Consider the following 18,747-nt stretch of genomic DNA (forward strand, 5'->3'; position numbering starts at 1 on the left):
CTATCGGGCTAAAACTGGCTGAACTATCTGAAGTTAGCGATTGAAATCGCTTATTAGATGATTCCCAGTCCAGTGCGATTGTTAGTTATTCTGGGAAATTGCCAGGTGACTCCTTATGTAGGAACTTCTTAGATGGATCCTGCAGCACATCTTGGGGTACCCCGCAAATCTGATGCTGGGGAACCAGGAAGATATGGGCCAATATCTTATAAACAACATGAACCAACGCTGTATTTATAATCTGTACATTTTATGCATGAAATCTACCTGCTGTATACTAAATACTCAGATAGTCACTATAGCAATAGTGTCTTTTTATATGGATAAATAGTTTAAAAAAATATTGAAGTATGTATATGAAAATTTAAAATAACTTATTTTAAATAGTAAGAGTGACATAATTTATTAACACTAAATTTCAGAGATTTTTAATTGTGGTAATATCTACTACTAAATTGCCCCTCGCGTTTTAAGTGAACACCTGTTTTAGAGTTGCAACACTGGCAGCATAGTGATTATTTGTTGTTCCAATTGCGCCAGGCACATAGTTGTCTCCAAACAAAACATTTTTCAAAATGTTGGATTTGCTTACATTCTTTTATGTAAGACACTGATTGCAATTCGTAAGTCATTAATAAATATTTCAAATAATTGAGGACCTTCACTGACATGATCTGTGTCAAAAATATGTGGAAGTTTGTGATGATGAATGAATTAAATACGGAAACATATTTTCTAGGATTTCTTAGTTTGCAGATATTTTAAAAAGCTTGCATAATCCAACACCTTCCATGATTACCAGATGTCCCAAAGCACTCAACAGTACTTTTGAAGTGTTGTCGCTGTGATAGGAAATATGACAGCCAATTTGCACACAGCAAGTTCCCATAACCAGCACACAATTTGCACACAGCAAGTTCCCAGTGAGGGCCAGATTATCTGCTTTTACAAAGTTTATTGAAGGTTAAGTATTGGCCAGGATATCAAGGGTAACTCTCCGCTCTTCAAAACAATGTGTAGAATGTTTTCCATCCACCTGAGAGAGCCAGTCTTAATATATCTTAATAACAGCTCCTCTAAGAGTGCAGTACTTCACTGGAGTGTCAGCATTGATTTTTGTGGTCAAGTCCAGGAGTGAATCTTGCACCGACAACCTTGTGACTCAAAAAAGAGAGTGCTATTAACCGAGCCACAATACATACTGTAGCTAGATAGATTTCAGGAGATGCATTTATTTTTAAATAAAAGGAAAGGCTGTTGTTTTGATTGAAGTGGATTTACTGTCACAAAATAATGTTTTAAAAGCCAAATTTTGAATGTTTAGTTTGTAATTAGTTAGAATTTGCTGTGATATTTTTGATATGGTGGATTAGTGTTTCAAAATTGGGACGGTTGCTTTGAAAAGCTCTCTTATCTTCTATAGACAGACGTGCATTGATTACTCACCAACAAAAATATTAAAATGCTGTTCGAAGTTGGTGCATTTAACTATCACACACCCAAAATATAGATACATTACATCTGACTATTCAAGTGCTGTACAAATGGTTCCCTTGTTACTCAACAGTTGCTTAAAATGCTGCATGATATTAATATTATACTAATGATAGGTGTAATAAAATGCAATTGGTGAAATATTTGTGATCCTGCGAATAGCACTACTGAGAGCTGACCTGAAGGTCACAAAGAAACCCAATTAATACACAATTTTACTGTTTAGAATACATGTATGAAAAGTAGGCGGCACCTTTCTTCTTCGCTGGTCGTCTTCTGCTAATCTGGATTTAATGGAATACTGAACATAGTTATGAGGAAAAATTATTATTTTAGCTCTGAAGGGTGAATTTAGGCTGACCTATTTTAGGTTACAATGTGTATAAAAGGTGTAGACATTGTCATTAAAGTTCATACCTGTTTTTGTAGTTCCCAGAAGAATTTGATTCCTCTTCAGAAGACTGATCACTACTCCATGTTGAATAATCTTCGGTGCCACTTACCTTACATGAGGCATGTGGGATCTCTTTAGTAGCAGTTTTGTTTCTCAAATTGAGGCAGCCAGTGAGGGTGACTGTGGAGTATCCATCAGATTGGGAATTTTCAGTCTCAGAGTCATCAGCATTCAACAGTTCATCCTCTGCTATTGGAGGGTATTCTGAGAAACTTCGGTGAAAATTGTCACTGCTTTTTACTGATGCAGTCTCTTCCCTATTTCCAGGTTCTATTTCCATTATATCACCACCAACTCCACTACCTTGTTCTGATCCCAGCCCCGCTGATATAGAATCCAGGAAGAAGATAAAAAAAAGAAGTAATGCAATTTTAAATAATTAAGTTAGTAAGTGCATTGAATGACAATATTTACTCATCACCTTTTCAACTCTGAACTTAAACTTTGGGCTGGATTTTTCCACCTCTCTGCCCCAAGAATGCCACGGGCGAGATATGGACAATGGAGAAGTCCATTGACTTTGGGCGGGATTCTCCGGTCGACGGGCGGACGGAGAATCCCGTCCTTTGTAAGCACAGGTGGAAAACTCATTCTACACAATTCTGTTTTACTGACTAAACAATGACAATATAATTATAGCATTTTCCCAATAAATTACTGATCTTTAGGCATTAAGCAAATTATTTCGAGAACATATTATTAAATTTACTGTATTTATGAAATATAGTCAAGATAAACTTGAAAATTCAAGTATTTTATATATAGGTAGGAAGATAAAAATCTTAAAAGCTATTCAGATTTGGCAGCAGTTTTCTCCTTTGAAGGACAGAAAGTTTTCCTCAAATTAAACCTTTGGAATCGATAACCAACAGTGAAGGGATACAATGAGCAAAATAATTAATCACATTTTCTGAACTGCAGAAAGTTGATTGGTTTTGCCAGAAGGCAGTTTTAAGCTTCAAAAATGAGTGACGTGAGCTAATTTACTAAAATAACTAACACTGTGTCCCTACATTATGAACGCATGTTTTGGTAAAACTTGTTTTTATTGATTAACAATAGTACTCAAAGTAACTACACATCAAATGCTAACAATCTTGAATTGGACAACAGGCTGCGATTATAAAAGAGAATAGAGTCATTAAAATTGATTAAAACCTTGTGCAGAAAGTGTGGGAACAAAGAATGAATGATACTTGTACAAACAGTTTAATATGAAATTAGTTTGCTTTTTTGGGTTGTGCCCTGTATGCTGTAAGAATTCACGAACATACATTCATCAACCAAGTGCAGCTGCCAACTCAACAAAGCAGACCAATAAAATGAATACCATAAGACCATAAGATATAGGAGCAGAATTAGGCCACTGAGCCGAGTCTGCTCCGCCATTCAATCATGGGTGATATTTTTCTCATCCTCATTCTCCTGCCTTCTCCTCATAACCCTGATCCCCTTATTAATCAAGAACCTATCTATCTCTGTCTTAAAGGCACTCAGAGATTTGGCCTCCACAACCTTCTGTGACAAAGAGTTCAACAGATTCACCACCCTCTGGTGAAGAAATTCCTTCTCATCTCTGTTTTAAAGGATCGTCCATTTAGTCTGAGATTGTGTCCTCTGCTTCTAGTTTTTCCAACAAGTGGAAACATCCTCTCCACGTCCACTCTATCCTGGCGTCTCGGTAACCTATAAGTTTCAATAAGATCCCCCTCATCCTTCTAAACACCAAAGCGTACAGATCCAGAGTCCTCAACTGTTCCTCATACGACAAGCTCTTCATTCCAGGGATCATTTTTTTAACCTCCTCTGGACCCTTTCCAAGGCCAGCACATCCTTCCTAAGGTATGGGGCCCAAAACTGCTCACTATACTCCAAATGGTGCCTAACCAGAGCCTTATATAGCCTCAGAAGTATATCCCTGGTCTTGTATTCTAGCCCTCTGAACATGAATGCGAACATTGCATTTGCCTTCCAAACTGCCGACTGAACCTGCACGTTAACCATAAGAGAATCATGAACAAGGACTCCCAAGTCCCTTTGTGCTTCTGATTTTCAAAGCATCTCCCCATTCAAAAATTGTCTATGCCTCCATTCCTCCTTCCAAAGGACATAACCTCATACTTTTCCACGTTGTATTCCATCTGCCACTTCTTTGCACACTCTCCTAGCCTGTCCAAGTCCTTCTGCAGCTGCCTGTTTCCTCAATACTACCTGTCCCTCTGCAGATCTTTGTACCACCTGCAAACTTAGCAACAGTGCCTTCAGTTCCTTCTTCAGATTATTAATGCATATTGTGAAAAGTTATGGTCCCAGCACCGACCCCTGAGGCACACCACTAGTCACCGGCTGCCATCCTGAAAAAGACCCATTTATCCCCACTCTCTGACTTCTGCCAGTCAGCCAATTCTCTATCCATGCCAGGATCTTACCCTTAACACTCTTAACTTATTTAACAGTCTCCTATGAGGCACCTTGTCAAAGGCCTTCTGAAAATCTAAAAAATATCGTCCATTGGTTCTCCTTTATCTAACTTCCTTGTTTCTCTCGGCAGCATGGTAGCACAAGTCGATAACACTGTAGCTTCACAGCGTCAGGGTCCCAGGTTCGATGCCCTGCTGGGTCACTGCCTGTGCGGAGTCTGCACGTCCTCTCCACGTCTGCACGGGTTTCCTCTGGGTGCTCCGGTTTCCTCCCACAGTCCAAAGACGTGCAGGTTAGGTGGATTGGCCATGATAAATTGCACTTAGTGACCAAAAAGGTTGGGAGGGTTATTGGGTTACGGTGATAGGGTGGAAGTGGGGGCTTAAGTGGGTTGGCGTAGACTCGATGGGCCGAATGGCCTCCTTCTGCACTGTATGTTCTTTGTTTTTGTTTGTTCTTACTTCCTCAAAGAACTCTAACCGATTTGTCAGACAAGACTTCCCCTTGACAAAGCCATGCTGACTCAGTCCTATTTTATCACGCACTTCCAAGTACTCGACGATCTCATCTTTAATAATGGACTGTAAAATCTTACCAATGACCGAAGTGAGGCCATCCGGCCCACAATTTCTTGCCTTCTGCCTCCCACCCTTCCTAAACAGCAGTATTAGATCAGCCACTTTCCAGTCCCCTGGGACCCTTCCTGCCTCCAGTACTCCATTCTGACTATTTCTGGAAACACCGACTTCCCTACTGCAAAGAAGTCGATGTGGGTGTGGACCTTGTGTATGATGCGCGATCAATAAGCACAGAAACGAAGGAGTAGTCCGAATCGAAGGCTTTAATCTACAAGAAGTGTGCCCAGCAGATTGAGTACAGAAAGAACGATGGCTGCTGGGAAACACGGGTTCTTATACTCCGCCTCATGGGCGGAGCTACCTTCATCTCGACCAATGGGCAGCAAGCCTTCTCCACCAATAGCAGCTCACACTCCCAGGTACCATAGTACCTCTAGTCATACTAACACAGTGTACTGGTGAAAAGAACGAGAATTCCTTCTCACCTGGGTGCATGAACCTTCATGGGTCCACTGCCCATCTGCTCCATAAACGTTCCCAGTTCCCTAGCCAAGCATGCCGTTTCCCCAGTTCTGGGGTTTGATCTGTGCGTCAGGGGGTTCTGTACTATGATATCATTAATTAATTCTGTCTTATTACACATAGCCTAAAATAGCCTGTATTATTCGAAGACATTAACCTCGGGCAACCTTTATCAATTTGATTAGTTCAATCACTATGAGGTTTATAAATCCATACGATAATCCCAGTACTTTTCTTACAACTTATTGATTGTGCTTTTTCCTGCAGTGTAGCTGCAGTACGGTGCTTATAAACCATTTCTACTAGTGATTTCTTTATTTTGCTATTTCTCATACCTACTTAAATTGATTCTGCATCTTAATCTTCCGAGATATCATTTCTGACTACTGTACTGATCTCATTCTTTATAAGCAGAGCCATCTCACTTCCTTTTCCTATCTTCCTATACTTTAGGAATTTCTTGGTCACCTTGCAACCACGGTCTATGTGAAGGCTACCATGACTGGAGGACTATTGGGCTCTGATTGGCTGGTAGCTTTGTAGGTAGGAAATTCCCACTATATGCCCCAGGAATCCTAACGGCAGCCAACAGATTTCCCGAATGGGAGTACATCCCATCAGACATTCTGGAAATGGCTGTAGTGTGGTTGCCAATAGCCCACTCACCGATCAATGATTTCCGCCTTAAGTAAGCAGTTGCAGTGCTTTTACACGTTACTTGTTAAAATGGATAACATTATCAAACTGGTGCAGCTTCAAAATGCTGACTTCCAGATCAACATAGAGAAATGGAGTTTCAGACTATCAGAGTGGATGGTGAAACTAGAAATTGCTGTACTACATTCAAACTAGTATGGCAGTGGGTTGGGTACCGGAGCAATAGGTCAGAAGGTGAAAAAATTGAGGGAGAACTAGGGAATAGGGCCAGTATTGCTCTGAGGAAGAGCAGACAGGGAGATGTTGCTGAAAACAGCAGGACTAGTGGCCTGAAGTACATATGTTTTAATGCAAGAAGTATAACAGATAAAGCAGATGAACTTAGAGCTTGGATTAGTACTTGGAACTATGATGTTGCCATTACAGAGACCTGGTTGAGGGAAACACAGGATTAGCAGCTAAACATTCTAGGATTTAGATGTTTCAGGCGGGATCAAGGGGGATGTAAAAGGGGTGGAGGTGTTGTACTACTGGTTAGGGAGAATATCACAGCATACTGCGGGAGGATACCTCAGAGGGCAGCGAGGATATATGGGTAGAGATCAGGAACAAGAAGGGTGCAGTCACAATGTTGGGGTTTACTACAGGCTTCCCAATAGCCAGCGGGAGATAGAGGAGCAGATAGGTAGACAGATTTTGGATAGGAGTAAAAGCAACAGGGTTGTTGTGATGGGAGACTTTAACTTTCCCAAAATTGACCGGGACTCACTTAGTGCTAGATGCTTGGACAGGGCAGAGTTTGTAAGGAGCATCCAGGAGGGCTTCTTAAAACAATATGTAGATGAAAATCGCTTATTGTCACGAGTAGGCTTCAATGAAGTTACTGTGAAAAGCCCCTAGTCGCCACATTCCGGCGCCTGTTCGGGGAGGCTGGTATGGGAATTGAACCGTGCTGCTGGACTGCCTTGGTCTGCTTTAAAAGCCAGCGACTTAGCCCAGTGTGTGCGAAACCAGCCCTTCGTCCAACTGGTGAAGGGGCTGTACTGGACCTGGTATTGGGGAATGAGCCCGACCAGATGGTAGAGGTTTCAGTAGGGGAGCATTTTGGGAACAGTGACCACAATTCAGTAAGTTTTAAAGTGCTGGTGGACAAGGATAAGAGTGGTCCTAGGGTGAATGTGCTAAATTGGGAGAAGGCTAAGTATAACAATATTAGGCGAGAACTGAAGAACCTAGATTGGGGGCGGATGTTTGAGGGTAAATCAAGATATGTCATGTGGGAGGCTTTCAAATGTCAGTTGAAAGGAATTCAGGACAGGCATGTTCCTATGAGGAAGAAGGATAAATATGGCAAATTTCGGGAACCTTGGAAAATGAGAGATATTGTAGGCCTCGTCAAAAAGAAAAAGGAGGCATTTGTCAGGGCTAGAAGGCTGGGAACAGAAAAGCCTGTGTGGAATATAAGAAAAGTAGGAAGGACCTTAAGCAAGGAGTCAGGAGGGCTAACAGCGGTCACGAAAAGTAATTGGCAAATCGGGTTAAGGAAAATCCCAAGGCGTTTTACACGTACATAAAAAGCAAGAGGGTAGCCAAGGAAAGGGTTGGCCCACTGAAGGAACAGGCAAGGGAATCTATGTGTGGAGCCAGAGGAAATGGGCGAGATACGAAATGAATACTGTGCATCAGTATTCACCGAAGAGAAGGAATTGGTGGATGTTGAGTCTGGAGAAGGGTGTGTAGGTAGCCTGGGTCACATTGCGATCCAAAAAGACGAGGTGTTGGGCGTCTTGAAAAATATTAAGGTTGGTAAGTCCCCAGGGCCTGATGGGATCTACCCAGAATACTGAAGAACTGAAGGAGGCAAGAGAAGAAATTGCTGAGGCCTTGACAGAAATCTTTGGATCCTCACTGTCTTCAGGTGATGTCACGGAGGACTGGAGAACAGCCAATGCTGTGCCTTTGTTTGAGAAGGGTAGCAAGGATAATCCAGGGAACTGCAGGCTGGTGAGCCTTCCGTCAGTGGTAGGGAAATTACTGGAGAGAATTCTTCGAGACAGGATCTACTCCCATTTGGAAGCAAGTGGACATATTAGTGAGAGGCAGCATGATTTTGTGAAGGGGAGGTCGTGTCTCACTAACTTGATAGAGTTTTTCGAGGAGGTCACAAAGGTGATTGATGCTGGTAGGGCAGTGGATGTTGTCTATATGGACTTCAGTAAGGCCTTTGACAAGGTCCCTCATGGCAGACTGGTCTAAAAGGTGAAGTCACATGGAATCAGAGGTAAGCTGGCAAGATGGATACAGAACTGGCTAGGTCATAGAAGGCAGACAGTAGCAATGGAAGGGTGCTTTTCTGATTGGATGGCTGTGATTAGTGGTGTTCTGCAGGGATCAGTGCTGGGACCTTTGCTGTTTGTAGTATATATCTATGATTTGGAGGAAAATGTAACTGGTCTGATTAGTAAGTTTGCGGATGACACAGAGGTTGGTGGAATTGCAGATAGCGATGAGGACTGTCGGAGGATACAGCAGGATTTAGATTGTTTCGAGACTTGGGCGGAGAGATGGCAGATGGAGTTTAATCCAGACAAATGTGAGATAATGCAGTTTGGAAGGTCTAATGCAGGTAGGGAATATACATTGAATGGTAGAACCCTCAAGAGTATTGGCAGTCAGAGAGATCGAGGTGTACAGGTCCACAGTTCATTGAAAGGGGCAACACAGGTGGAGAAGGCAGTCAAGAAGGCGTACGACATGCTTGCCTTCATTGGCCGGGGCATTGAGTATAAAAATTGGCAAGTCATGTTGCAGCTGTACAGAACCTTAGTTGAGCCACACTTGGAGTATAGTGTTCAATTCTGCTCGCTAGACTACCAGAAGGATGTGGAGGCTTTAGATAGGGTACAGAAGAGATTTACCAGGATGTTGCCTGGTATGGAGGGCATTAGCTATGAGGAGAGTTTGAAGAAACTTGTTTTGTTTTCACTGGAACGACAGAGGTTGAGGGGCGACCTGATAGAGGCCTACAAAATTATAAGGGGCATAGACAGAGTGGATAGTCAGAGACTTTTTCCCAGGGTAGAGGGGTCAATTACTAGGGGGCATAGGTTTAAGGTGCGAGGGGCAAGGTTTAGAGGAGATGTACCAGGCAAGTTTTTTTTACACAGAGTGTCGTGGGTGCCTGGAACTCGCTGCCGGAGGAGGTGGTGGAAGCAGGGATGATAGTGCCGTTTAAGGGGTGCCTTGACAAATACACGAATAGGGTGGGAAAGAGGGATATGTACCCCGGAAGTGCAGAAGAACTTCGTTTGATGGGCAGCATGGTCGGCACAGCCTTGGAGGGCCGAAGGGCCTGTTCCTGTGCTGTACTTTTCTTAGTTCTTGTTCTTTGTACATGGAAAATGTCTGCAAATGCAACTTTATCTGTCCAAGCACTTCAGCTGTCTACGATTTAATACTTCATAGGTTATAAAAACTTTTTTCTGAGATAATAGGCGAAATTCCCCACTACCCGGTGGGCGGGGGGGTCCCGGTGTAGCACCTTTAGGGGCTAGGCCCGCGCCGGAGTGGCTCCCGCTCCGCCTACTGGCACCAACGGCATTTGGCGCCACGCCGATCAGCGTCGGGGCTGGCCAAAAGGCCTTCGCCGGTCGGCGTGAGTCCGCGCATGTGCCAGAGCATCAGCGGCCGCTGACGTCACCACCGGCGCATGCGCGGTGGAGGGGGTCTCTTCCGCCTCCGCCATGGTGGAAGCCGTGGCGGCGGCGGAAGAAAAAGAATGCCCCACGGCACAGGCCCGCCCGCCGATCGGTGGGCCCCAATCGCAGGCCAGGCCATCGTGGGGGCAACCCCCGGGTCAGATCGCCCCGCGCCCCCATCCACCAGGACCCCGGCGCCCGCCCGCGCCGCCAATCCCGCAGGTAAGAGAGATGGTTTAATCCACGCCAGCAGGAGAGGCTTGTCAGCGGTGGGACTTAGGCCCATTGCGGGCTGGAGAATCGCCGCCAGGGGCCCGCCAATCGGCGCGGTGGGCCCGCCGACCGGTGGGGCATGATTCCCTCCCCCGCTGATTCCCGGGTGGCGGAGAATTCAGGCCAAGGCGGGGGCGGGATTGACACCGGTGCCAGGCGATTCCCTGACCCTGCAGGGGGTCGGAGAATTCCGTCCAATATTTATTTACACATATTTGGAAAATTAATTTACTTGCAATTTAATGACTTGTCAGCTACATGTGAAATCTGCACTGCATAGATTAATTGTGTGGCGTTGGCCTCTGTGAGGAGAAGATTTATAAAATCTTCAGTTCAGGACACAATGGAACAAATTTTTAATTTATGCACCAAGGATTCACACGTGCTGCCGAAACAGAAGTGATGACCTTAAATGGATACAGGTAACAATATTAGTGAAATAACTGGCGAGCAATGAAAACTAGTGAGGTCAATATGGGAACTTCCAGGGCATAACTGAAATATTCACGCATTAAGGGAAAGCAAGATTGGCCCACAATAGCAAATCTATCACAGAAGACTTGAGCCTAAAGCAAAAAGCTCCTGAGATTAAAATTGACAAATTTGCCAATTGGCTGAGTATTTGTAAAGTTAATTGATTTTTTAATGGCAACAGTTGCAGTCTGTTAGAACTGAAGGGAGAATACCCGATAGATCAACACTGGTATCCCTCTTGTTTGTAAGATTTAATGAATGATTTAATTATCTGGCATTCAAGAGGGAATTCAAGTGTGTTAGCAGCACACTTGCACAGTCTATGATTTCAAGAAGAGGTCCTGGATTGTCATTCACCACTATAAACCCTGGATTAAAAAAATACCCCTAAACTACTGTCCTAAATGAAAAATAAGCAGAATTCCAAATTTTGCAGATGAAATTGAGTTGCGCATTCAGTCCTGGAGAATGACGGGGAGCAACAGGCCAGTTGAAGCATGGAACTTTGGAGGATTGAACTGGAAAGGAAGAAGATGGCCTTTTCATAAAACCTGCATTTTAAAAAAATCTTCAATTAAACTGTTACCAATAAAAGAGTTCACTATGAGAGGAATTTGTCATGGTTTTCAAGATCTGTGTGTGAATGAGAGACAGAGCAAAAGACAGTGGGATACATGCTTAATGATCATTTGGAACAAACAAGTCCACACTCACGCACATTAATTAATCACTAAAAATACTTTCAGTATGAAAATGCAATGTTCCTGTGAAAAACACAGTAAGTACAGAATGCTTGCCAGCAAATTTCAAGTTTTTCAACAGAATAAGGAGTACTGGTAAATCACTCCTGTAATCCTGATAATTACTTGAATGTAACAGAGGCAGTGGTAATTGTACAGATGTTCAAAGGATATATTATAACACTGAATTCAAAGTTATCTAATCTCATTGCAAAGCATTTCATCATTCTCAAAACAGGACCAAATGCCAATCCGGGCAATTAATTTTAAATAAGAAGTTGAAGCGACAGAAAATAATGTCTTCCAGATAACTTTTCTTTCCCAAAATCCACTTTCAAAAAAATGAAGTCTTATGTGAGCATATTTTGAGTTAAAAATGAGATCTCTATGCTGTGTGAACATTATTTTGAATTTTAAAAAAAATAAATTTAAAGTACCCAATTATTTTTTTCCAATCAAGGGGCCAATTCACCTACCCTGCACGTTTTTTGGGATGTGGAGGTGAGACCCACGCCAACACTGGGAGAATGTGAAAACTCCACATGGACAGTGACCCAAGGCCAGGATTGAACCTGGGTATTCAGCGGGTTCTGCGCCACCGTGCCGCCCGACTGCGTAAACATTATTCCTCGCGCTGTTTTTACTCAAATTCCACGGATTAAAAGTTAATAAAAATAGCAGTACAAAACCATTATTGATCTAAAAACATACCAGCTTATTCAAGATTATTTTGGGAAGCATATTTATTCCAAATAGACTTAACATTAAGTAAAAAACTCAGACTAATTCACAATCCTGAAATTCTAACCAGGATTACTAGGCTCCCATGATCTCTATTGCTCCCAAGCAACTTGAAAGGTTAGTTGATTTTACCAGATTCATCAAAGTCAGCTCATTGTCATCAATTGACTGTCATGTTTCCTAATGTACAACGAACAAAGAACAAGAACAAAGAAAATTACAGCACAGGAACAGGCCCTTCGGCCCTCCCAGCCTGCGTTGATCCAGATCCTTTATCTAAACCTGTTGCCTATTTTCCAAGGTCTACTTCTCTCTGTTCCCCACCCGTTCATATATCTGTCCAGATGCATCTTAAATGATGCTATCGTACCCGCCTCTACCACCTCCGCTGGCAAAGCATTCCAGGCACCCACCACTCTCTGTGTAAAAAACTTTCCACGCACATCTCCCTTAAACTTTTCCCCTCTCACCTTGAAATCGTGACCTGTTGTAATTGACACCACCACTCTCGGAAAAAGCTTGTTGCTATCCACCCTGTCCATACCTCTCATAATTTTGTAGACCTCAATCAGGTCTCCCCTCAACCTCCGTCTTTCCAATGAAAACAATCCTAATCTACTCAACCTTTCTTCATAGCTAGCACCCTCCATACCAGGCAACATCCTGGTGAACCTCCTCTGCACCCTCTCTAAAGCATCCACATCCTTCTGGTAATGTGGCGACCAGAACTGCACGCAGTATTCCAAATGTGGCCTAACCAAAGTCCGATACAACTGTAACATGACCTGCCGACTCTTGTACTCAATACCCCGTTCAATGAAGGCAAGCATGCTGTATGCCTTCTTGACCACTCTATCAACCTGCGTTGCCACCTTCAGGGTACAATGGACCTGAACTCCCAGAACTCTCTGTACATCAATTTTCCCCAGGACTCTTCCATTGACCATATAGTCTGCTCTTGAGTTAGATCTTCCAAAATGCATCACCTCGCATTTGCCTGGATTGAACTCCATCTGCCATTTCTCTGCCCAACTCTCCAATCTATCTATATTTTCCTGTATTCTCTGACAGTCCGCCTCGCTATCTGCAACACCACCAATCTTAGTATCATCTGCAAACTTGCTCATCAGACCACTTATATCTTTGTTCAGATCATTTCTGTATATCGCAAACAACAGTGGTCCGAGTACGGATCCCTGTGGAACACCACTAGTCACCTTTCTCCATTTTGAGACACTCCCTTCCACCACTACTCTCTGCCTCCTGTTGCCCAGCCAGTTCTTTATCCATTTAGCTAGTACACTCTGAACCCCATACGACTTCACTTTTTCCATCAACCTGCCATGGGAAACTTCAAATGCTTTACTGAAGTCCATGTATATGACATCTACAGCCCTTCCCTCATCAATTAACTTTGTCACTTCCTCAAAGAATGAGTCATAGAGTCTACAGCTCAGGAAAAGCCCTTCAGCCCATCGTGTTTGCGCCGACCAAGAACAATCACTAAACTATTCTAAGCCCATTTTCCAGCACATGTCCCATAGCCTTGTATGCCTTGGCATCACAAGTGCACATCTAAATATTTCTAAATTTTATCAGGGTCTCTGCCTCTACCACCCTTTCAGACAATGAATTCCAGACTCCCATCACCTACTGGGTGAAAAAAGTTTCCCTCACATCCCTTCAGAACCTCCCGCCGCTTACCTTTGGCGGAATTCTCCCCCCCCCTACGCCGGGTGGGAGAATCGACGGGGCGCGCACGAGTCCCGCCACGTCGCACCGGCAGCCGCACGCGATTCTCCCACCCCCCCCCCCCCCCAACCGGCGCAGCGAGAATCACAGCTGGCCACTGGGAGAATCGCCTCTCGCCGTTTGCAACGGGCGAGCGGCGATTCTCCGGCCCGAATGGGCCGAGCGGCATGCCCAACCCCGCCGGCGGCGTCCACACCTGCCGGCGGGGGGGGGGGGGGGGGGTAGGGGGGGGTGCGGCCTGTGGAGGGGGGGATCCTACACTGGGGGGGGGGCCTCACAAGGGGTCTGGCCCGCGATCGGTGCCCACCGATCGGCGGGCAGGCCTCTCCGAAGGAGGACCTCCTTTCATCTGCCGCCCCGCAAGATCCATCCGACATCGTCTTGCAGGGCGACCTCGGGGAGGATGACAACTGCGCATGCACGGGTGATGTCATTTACGCAGCCGCTGGCCGCGTCATTTACGTGGCGCCACTTTTATGCGCCGCGTAAATGACGCAACGCCGCTCTTAGCCCCCTGGGGGCAGGAGAATAGGGGGCTGGGAGCGGCCTCCGACGCCGGAGTGAAACACTCCGGTTTTCACTCCGTCGTCGGTACTTAGACTCCCGATGGGAGAATTGCACCCCTTAAATCTATGCCCCCTGGTCATTGGTCCCTCCACCAAGGGGAAAAACGTAATCTTGTCTACTCTATCTATGCCCCTCAGAATTTTGTACATCTCAATAATGCCACCCCCTCCACTCCCCCAGTCTCCTCTCCTTCAAGGAAAACAGCCCCAGTCTATCCAACCTCTCTTCATAACTAAAACCTTTCAGTCCAGACAACATCCTGGTAAATATTCTATGAATCCTTCCAGTGCTATCAAATCCCTCCTATAATGTGGATTCCAGAACTGCACAAAATACTTTAGCTGTGGCCTAACCAACGTTTTATACACCTCCAGCCTTACCTCCCTGCTCTTAAACTCTGTGCCTCTAATAATAAACGCAAGTATATCATATGCATTCTTCACCACTGTCTCAATGTTCCCTGCTAACTTCAGGGACCGGTGTACATGTACAACAAGGTCCCTCTGATCTTCTGTGCTTTTCAAGGCCCTGTCGTTCATCACGTATTCCGTTACCTTGGCCGGGATTCTCCCCTACCCGGCGGGGCGGGGGGTCCCGGCGTGTCGTGAACCACTCCGGCGTCGGGCCGCCCCAAAGGTGCGGAATTCTCCGCACCTTTAGGGACCAAGCCCTCATATTGAGGGACTAGGCCAACGCCGGAGTGGTTCCCACTCTGCCGGCTGGCGTGAACGGCCTTTGGCGGCACGCCAGCCGGGCCGAAAGGACTTCGCCAGCCGGTGTAAGTCCGCGCATGCGCCGGTACGTCAGCAGCTGCTGATGTCATAACGGTGCATGCGCAGGGGAAGGGGTCTCTTCCGCCTCCGCCAAGGTGAAGGCCATGGCGGGGGTGGAAGAAAAAGAGTGCCCCCACGGCACAGGCCCGCCCGCGGATCAGTGGGCCCCGATCGTGGGCCAGGCCACCGTGGGGCAGCCCCCGGGGTCAGATCGCCCTGCGCTCCCCCCAGGACCCCGGAACCAAGCCACCAATTCCACCGTTAAGAGAGGTAGCTTAACCCACGCCGGTGGGAAAAGCCTGTCAGCCGCGGGACTTCGGCCCATCGCGGGCCAGAGAATCGCTGCGGGGGGCTTGCCGACCGGCGCGGTGCAATTACCGCTCCCACCGAATCTCGGGGGGCGGAGAATTTGGGACACGGTGGGGGCGGGATTGACGCCGGCCCCGGGCGATTCTCTGGCATGTTTGTCCTGCCTAAGTGAATCACCTTACATTTATCCGGATTGAATTCCATTTGCCACGGAGCAACCCGTCTGAACAGGCCTTCTATATCCTTCTGTAATCTAAAGCTTTCCTCCTCACTCCAACAATTTTCGTATATTCCGCGATCATACTGATCAACCCTCCTACATTCAAGTCTAAATAATTTATATAAACCACAAATAGCGAGGGCCCCAACACTGAAGCTTGCAGGACCCCACTGGTCACAGGCTTCCAGTCAGAAAAACACTCTCGACCATCATCCTCTGCTTCCTGCCACTTAGCTAATTCTGGATCCAATTTGCCAAATTTGCTTGGATCCCATGGGCTCCTACCTTTGCCATCACTTTTCCATATGAGAAAGCCTTGCTGAAGTCTAAGTATACTACATCAAGTACATTGCGCTCATATACATACCAGGTCACTGCTTTGAAAATTAATTCAAGTTGGGAGAACATAACAAAACCAATGACTGTTCTTGTTTAATTGCTGCCTCTCCAAATGCAGATTAATTTTGTTCTCTCAGAATTGCTTCCAATAGTTTCCCCACCACTGAGGTTAGACTGACTGGCCTGTAGTTTCCTGGTGCACCCCTTCCTCCCTTGTTGACTAAAGGTATCACATTGGCTATCCTCCAGTTCTCAAGCACCTCTCCTATGGCCAGAAAGGAACTGAAAATTATTGCCAGCACCCCTGCTTTTTGCTCCCTTGCCTCACTCAACAGCCTGGGATACATTTCATCTGACCCTGGAGATTTATTTACTTTTAAGCCTGCCAGACCACTCAGAAACTCCTCTATGTCTATGTTAATTTCTTTAATTTTATCACAGTCCCCTTCTTTGATTTCGTGATCCACATCTTCCCTCTCACTCGTGAACACTGACACAAAGAATTCAGTTAGAACCCTACCTACGTTCTCTGGCTCCACAGACAAATTACCACTGTGGTTCTTAACTCTTTCCCGAGTTAATCTTTTACCCTTAATGTACTTGGAAAACAACTTAAGATTTTCCTTTATTTTACCTGCCAGTCTCCTTTCATGTCTCCTTTTTGCTCTCCTAATTTCCTTTTTAAGTTCCCTCTTACACATTCTATACTCCTCCGGGGCTTCTGCTGTTTTGAGTCGTCGTTATCTGCCTTTTTCTCTTTCTCCAATGCTATATATTCCTTGATATCCAGGGTTCACTGGATTTGTTGGTCCCACCTTTTTTCTTTGTTGGAACATATTGGCCTTGTACTATTTTCCTTCTCAAATGTGTCCCACTGTTCTGTCATAGATTTACCGAATAGCCCTAGTCCACTCTGGCAACTCATATCTGACCTTGGGCTAGATTTTCTGGTTGCCAGTCGCGTGTTTCTCTGTTTGCTGTTTGCTAACAGTGGGATCTGCTACTCCTGCTGCTTGTCAATGGGATTTCCCATTGAAGCCACCCCGTGGCGCCATGAAACCCGTGGGTGCACTGCTGGCCGGAACAGAGAATCCCAACGCCTGGAGAATTCCAACCAATATTTCACCTTAATGCCTATTTTTCTGCTTTTCCATCTCTTGCTCTTCCACCACTGCCAGGCCACATTTCAGTTCTACGGTATCTGAAAGGATTAGGTGCCGTCTCCAACCAGAATGCTAGCGGGTCACAAATTGGACCTCTCCATTTGGTCGCACAGACATTCAAAAGTGGTTTCAGTACTGGCTGAACGCAGTAATCATGCAAATCAGCATGCAGCACAGAGTTGGAATGCTTCTTCAACAGGTAAGGGCTAATCACTGATTGTGATCCTGCACTTGTTTTCAGGACCTATGATATTTTGCCCCTTTAAGTTTAAGTATCTAGGCATGCTGCTAGATGATCCTCCCTACAATTGACCTGCAGATAGCAGGATTAAATATGGATTGTAGAACTGTCTAGAGGGTCAGTATGAGAATTTATTTTACTGCACAGCCGATGAACACTTACATTATGGAAGCTGCCTTTTCAGAGAAACTCATCAATGTGCAAAAACACTCAGAAATAGGATTTTAAATATAGACTGAGGCCATTTAGTCAATTGCTTCATTTCTGGTTCTTTGCTCTAGTAATTGAAAACTAAACACAATGGATTGAGATGTACCCATTGTCCTGTGCCTTTGTTTTAAACATTTATCCAATTTTCCAAAAAGCCAAAATAGTCTCTGCCTCTGCCTTAGCAAACCATACCATGTTTTAACAACCCGCTGTATAAAGAAATTCTCCTTGCTTTTCTCTTTTCATGACACCTTGAACAAAGTTAATGACCCCTTCCTAACTACAGTAAAGGGTTTTGGTATTCATTCTATTAAACCGTTACATATTTGAAGAACTTTGATTAAATTTCACCTCGGTCTTCTCTGCTCCAATGAAAATAACCTCAAGTCTCCCTTAAATATAGTTTCTTGTCTCTGTTATCATCTTGGTGAATTCGTGCTGTGTGCTCTTCTCACTTTAATGCTCATTCCATGATGGAGTGGCCAAAATTGCACACATTAATTTAAATGTCCAAAATCAATGTTTTCTATGAAACATGTCTCCCTTTAGCTTTTTATAAACCTCCTTGATAGTTAAGCCCTACTTTTGCATTGGCAACAACATTTGAGATTATGCTCCCTTAATCGTCTCTTTTTTGGAGAGCAAAAGTGGGTTCAATGCAAACTCACAGGGTACACCACCTCCGATCCTTTGTGGACTCAAAGGGTTATTTATAACCCTTAAAATGTTGTTGGTTTTCTTGTAACTTCATCGACTGTATCATGAAAGAATTGTGGGATGGATTCTCCACTGTTGGGATTCTCTGTTGCGCCGGCAGCCCGGGGAATCCTGACGGCGTGGGGCTGTCCACAATGGGAAACCCCATTGGCTGGCTGGTGAGATGGAGAATCCTGGATGCATGTCGCACCAGAAATATGGTGCATCGGGATGGAGAATCCCGCCCTGTGTATTTGAATCAGCAGGTGTCTCTGTTCATCTGCATCCTTCAGTCTTTCCTTTAAGTATAAATTCCCATTCCTTATTTTCCTGCCAAAATGTATTACCTCACACTGACCCATAATAGATTTCTTTGCCACTTCTGTTGACCTCTCCATGTCTCCCTTTAGCTTTTTATAAACCTC

The 18,747-nt window shown here is 44.9% G+C and overlaps 1 protein-coding gene across 10 annotated transcripts in view; it reads right to left on the reverse strand.

Moving 5' to 3' along the window:
* cobl (cordon-bleu WH2 repeat protein) overlaps positions 1 to 18,747 on the reverse strand; it is a 509,208-nt gene that overhangs the window by 72,430 nt on the left and 418,031 nt on the right. For all 10 annotated transcript variants that reach the window (XM_038797758.1, XM_038797757.1, XM_038797756.1 and 7 more), the window contains one exon: positions 1,912 to 2,272. In XM_038797758.1, the coding sequence (XP_038653686.1) occupies positions 1,912 to 2,272 (361 nt within the window). The remainder of the gene's footprint in view (positions 1 to 1,911; positions 2,273 to 18,747) is intronic.

Source organism: Scyliorhinus canicula, chromosome 5, assembly GCF_902713615.1.
Source record: "Scyliorhinus canicula chromosome 5, sScyCan1.1, whole genome shotgun sequence".
In the NCBI taxonomy this organism is placed as follows: Eukaryota; Metazoa; Chordata; class Chondrichthyes; order Carcharhiniformes; family Scyliorhinidae; genus Scyliorhinus; species Scyliorhinus canicula.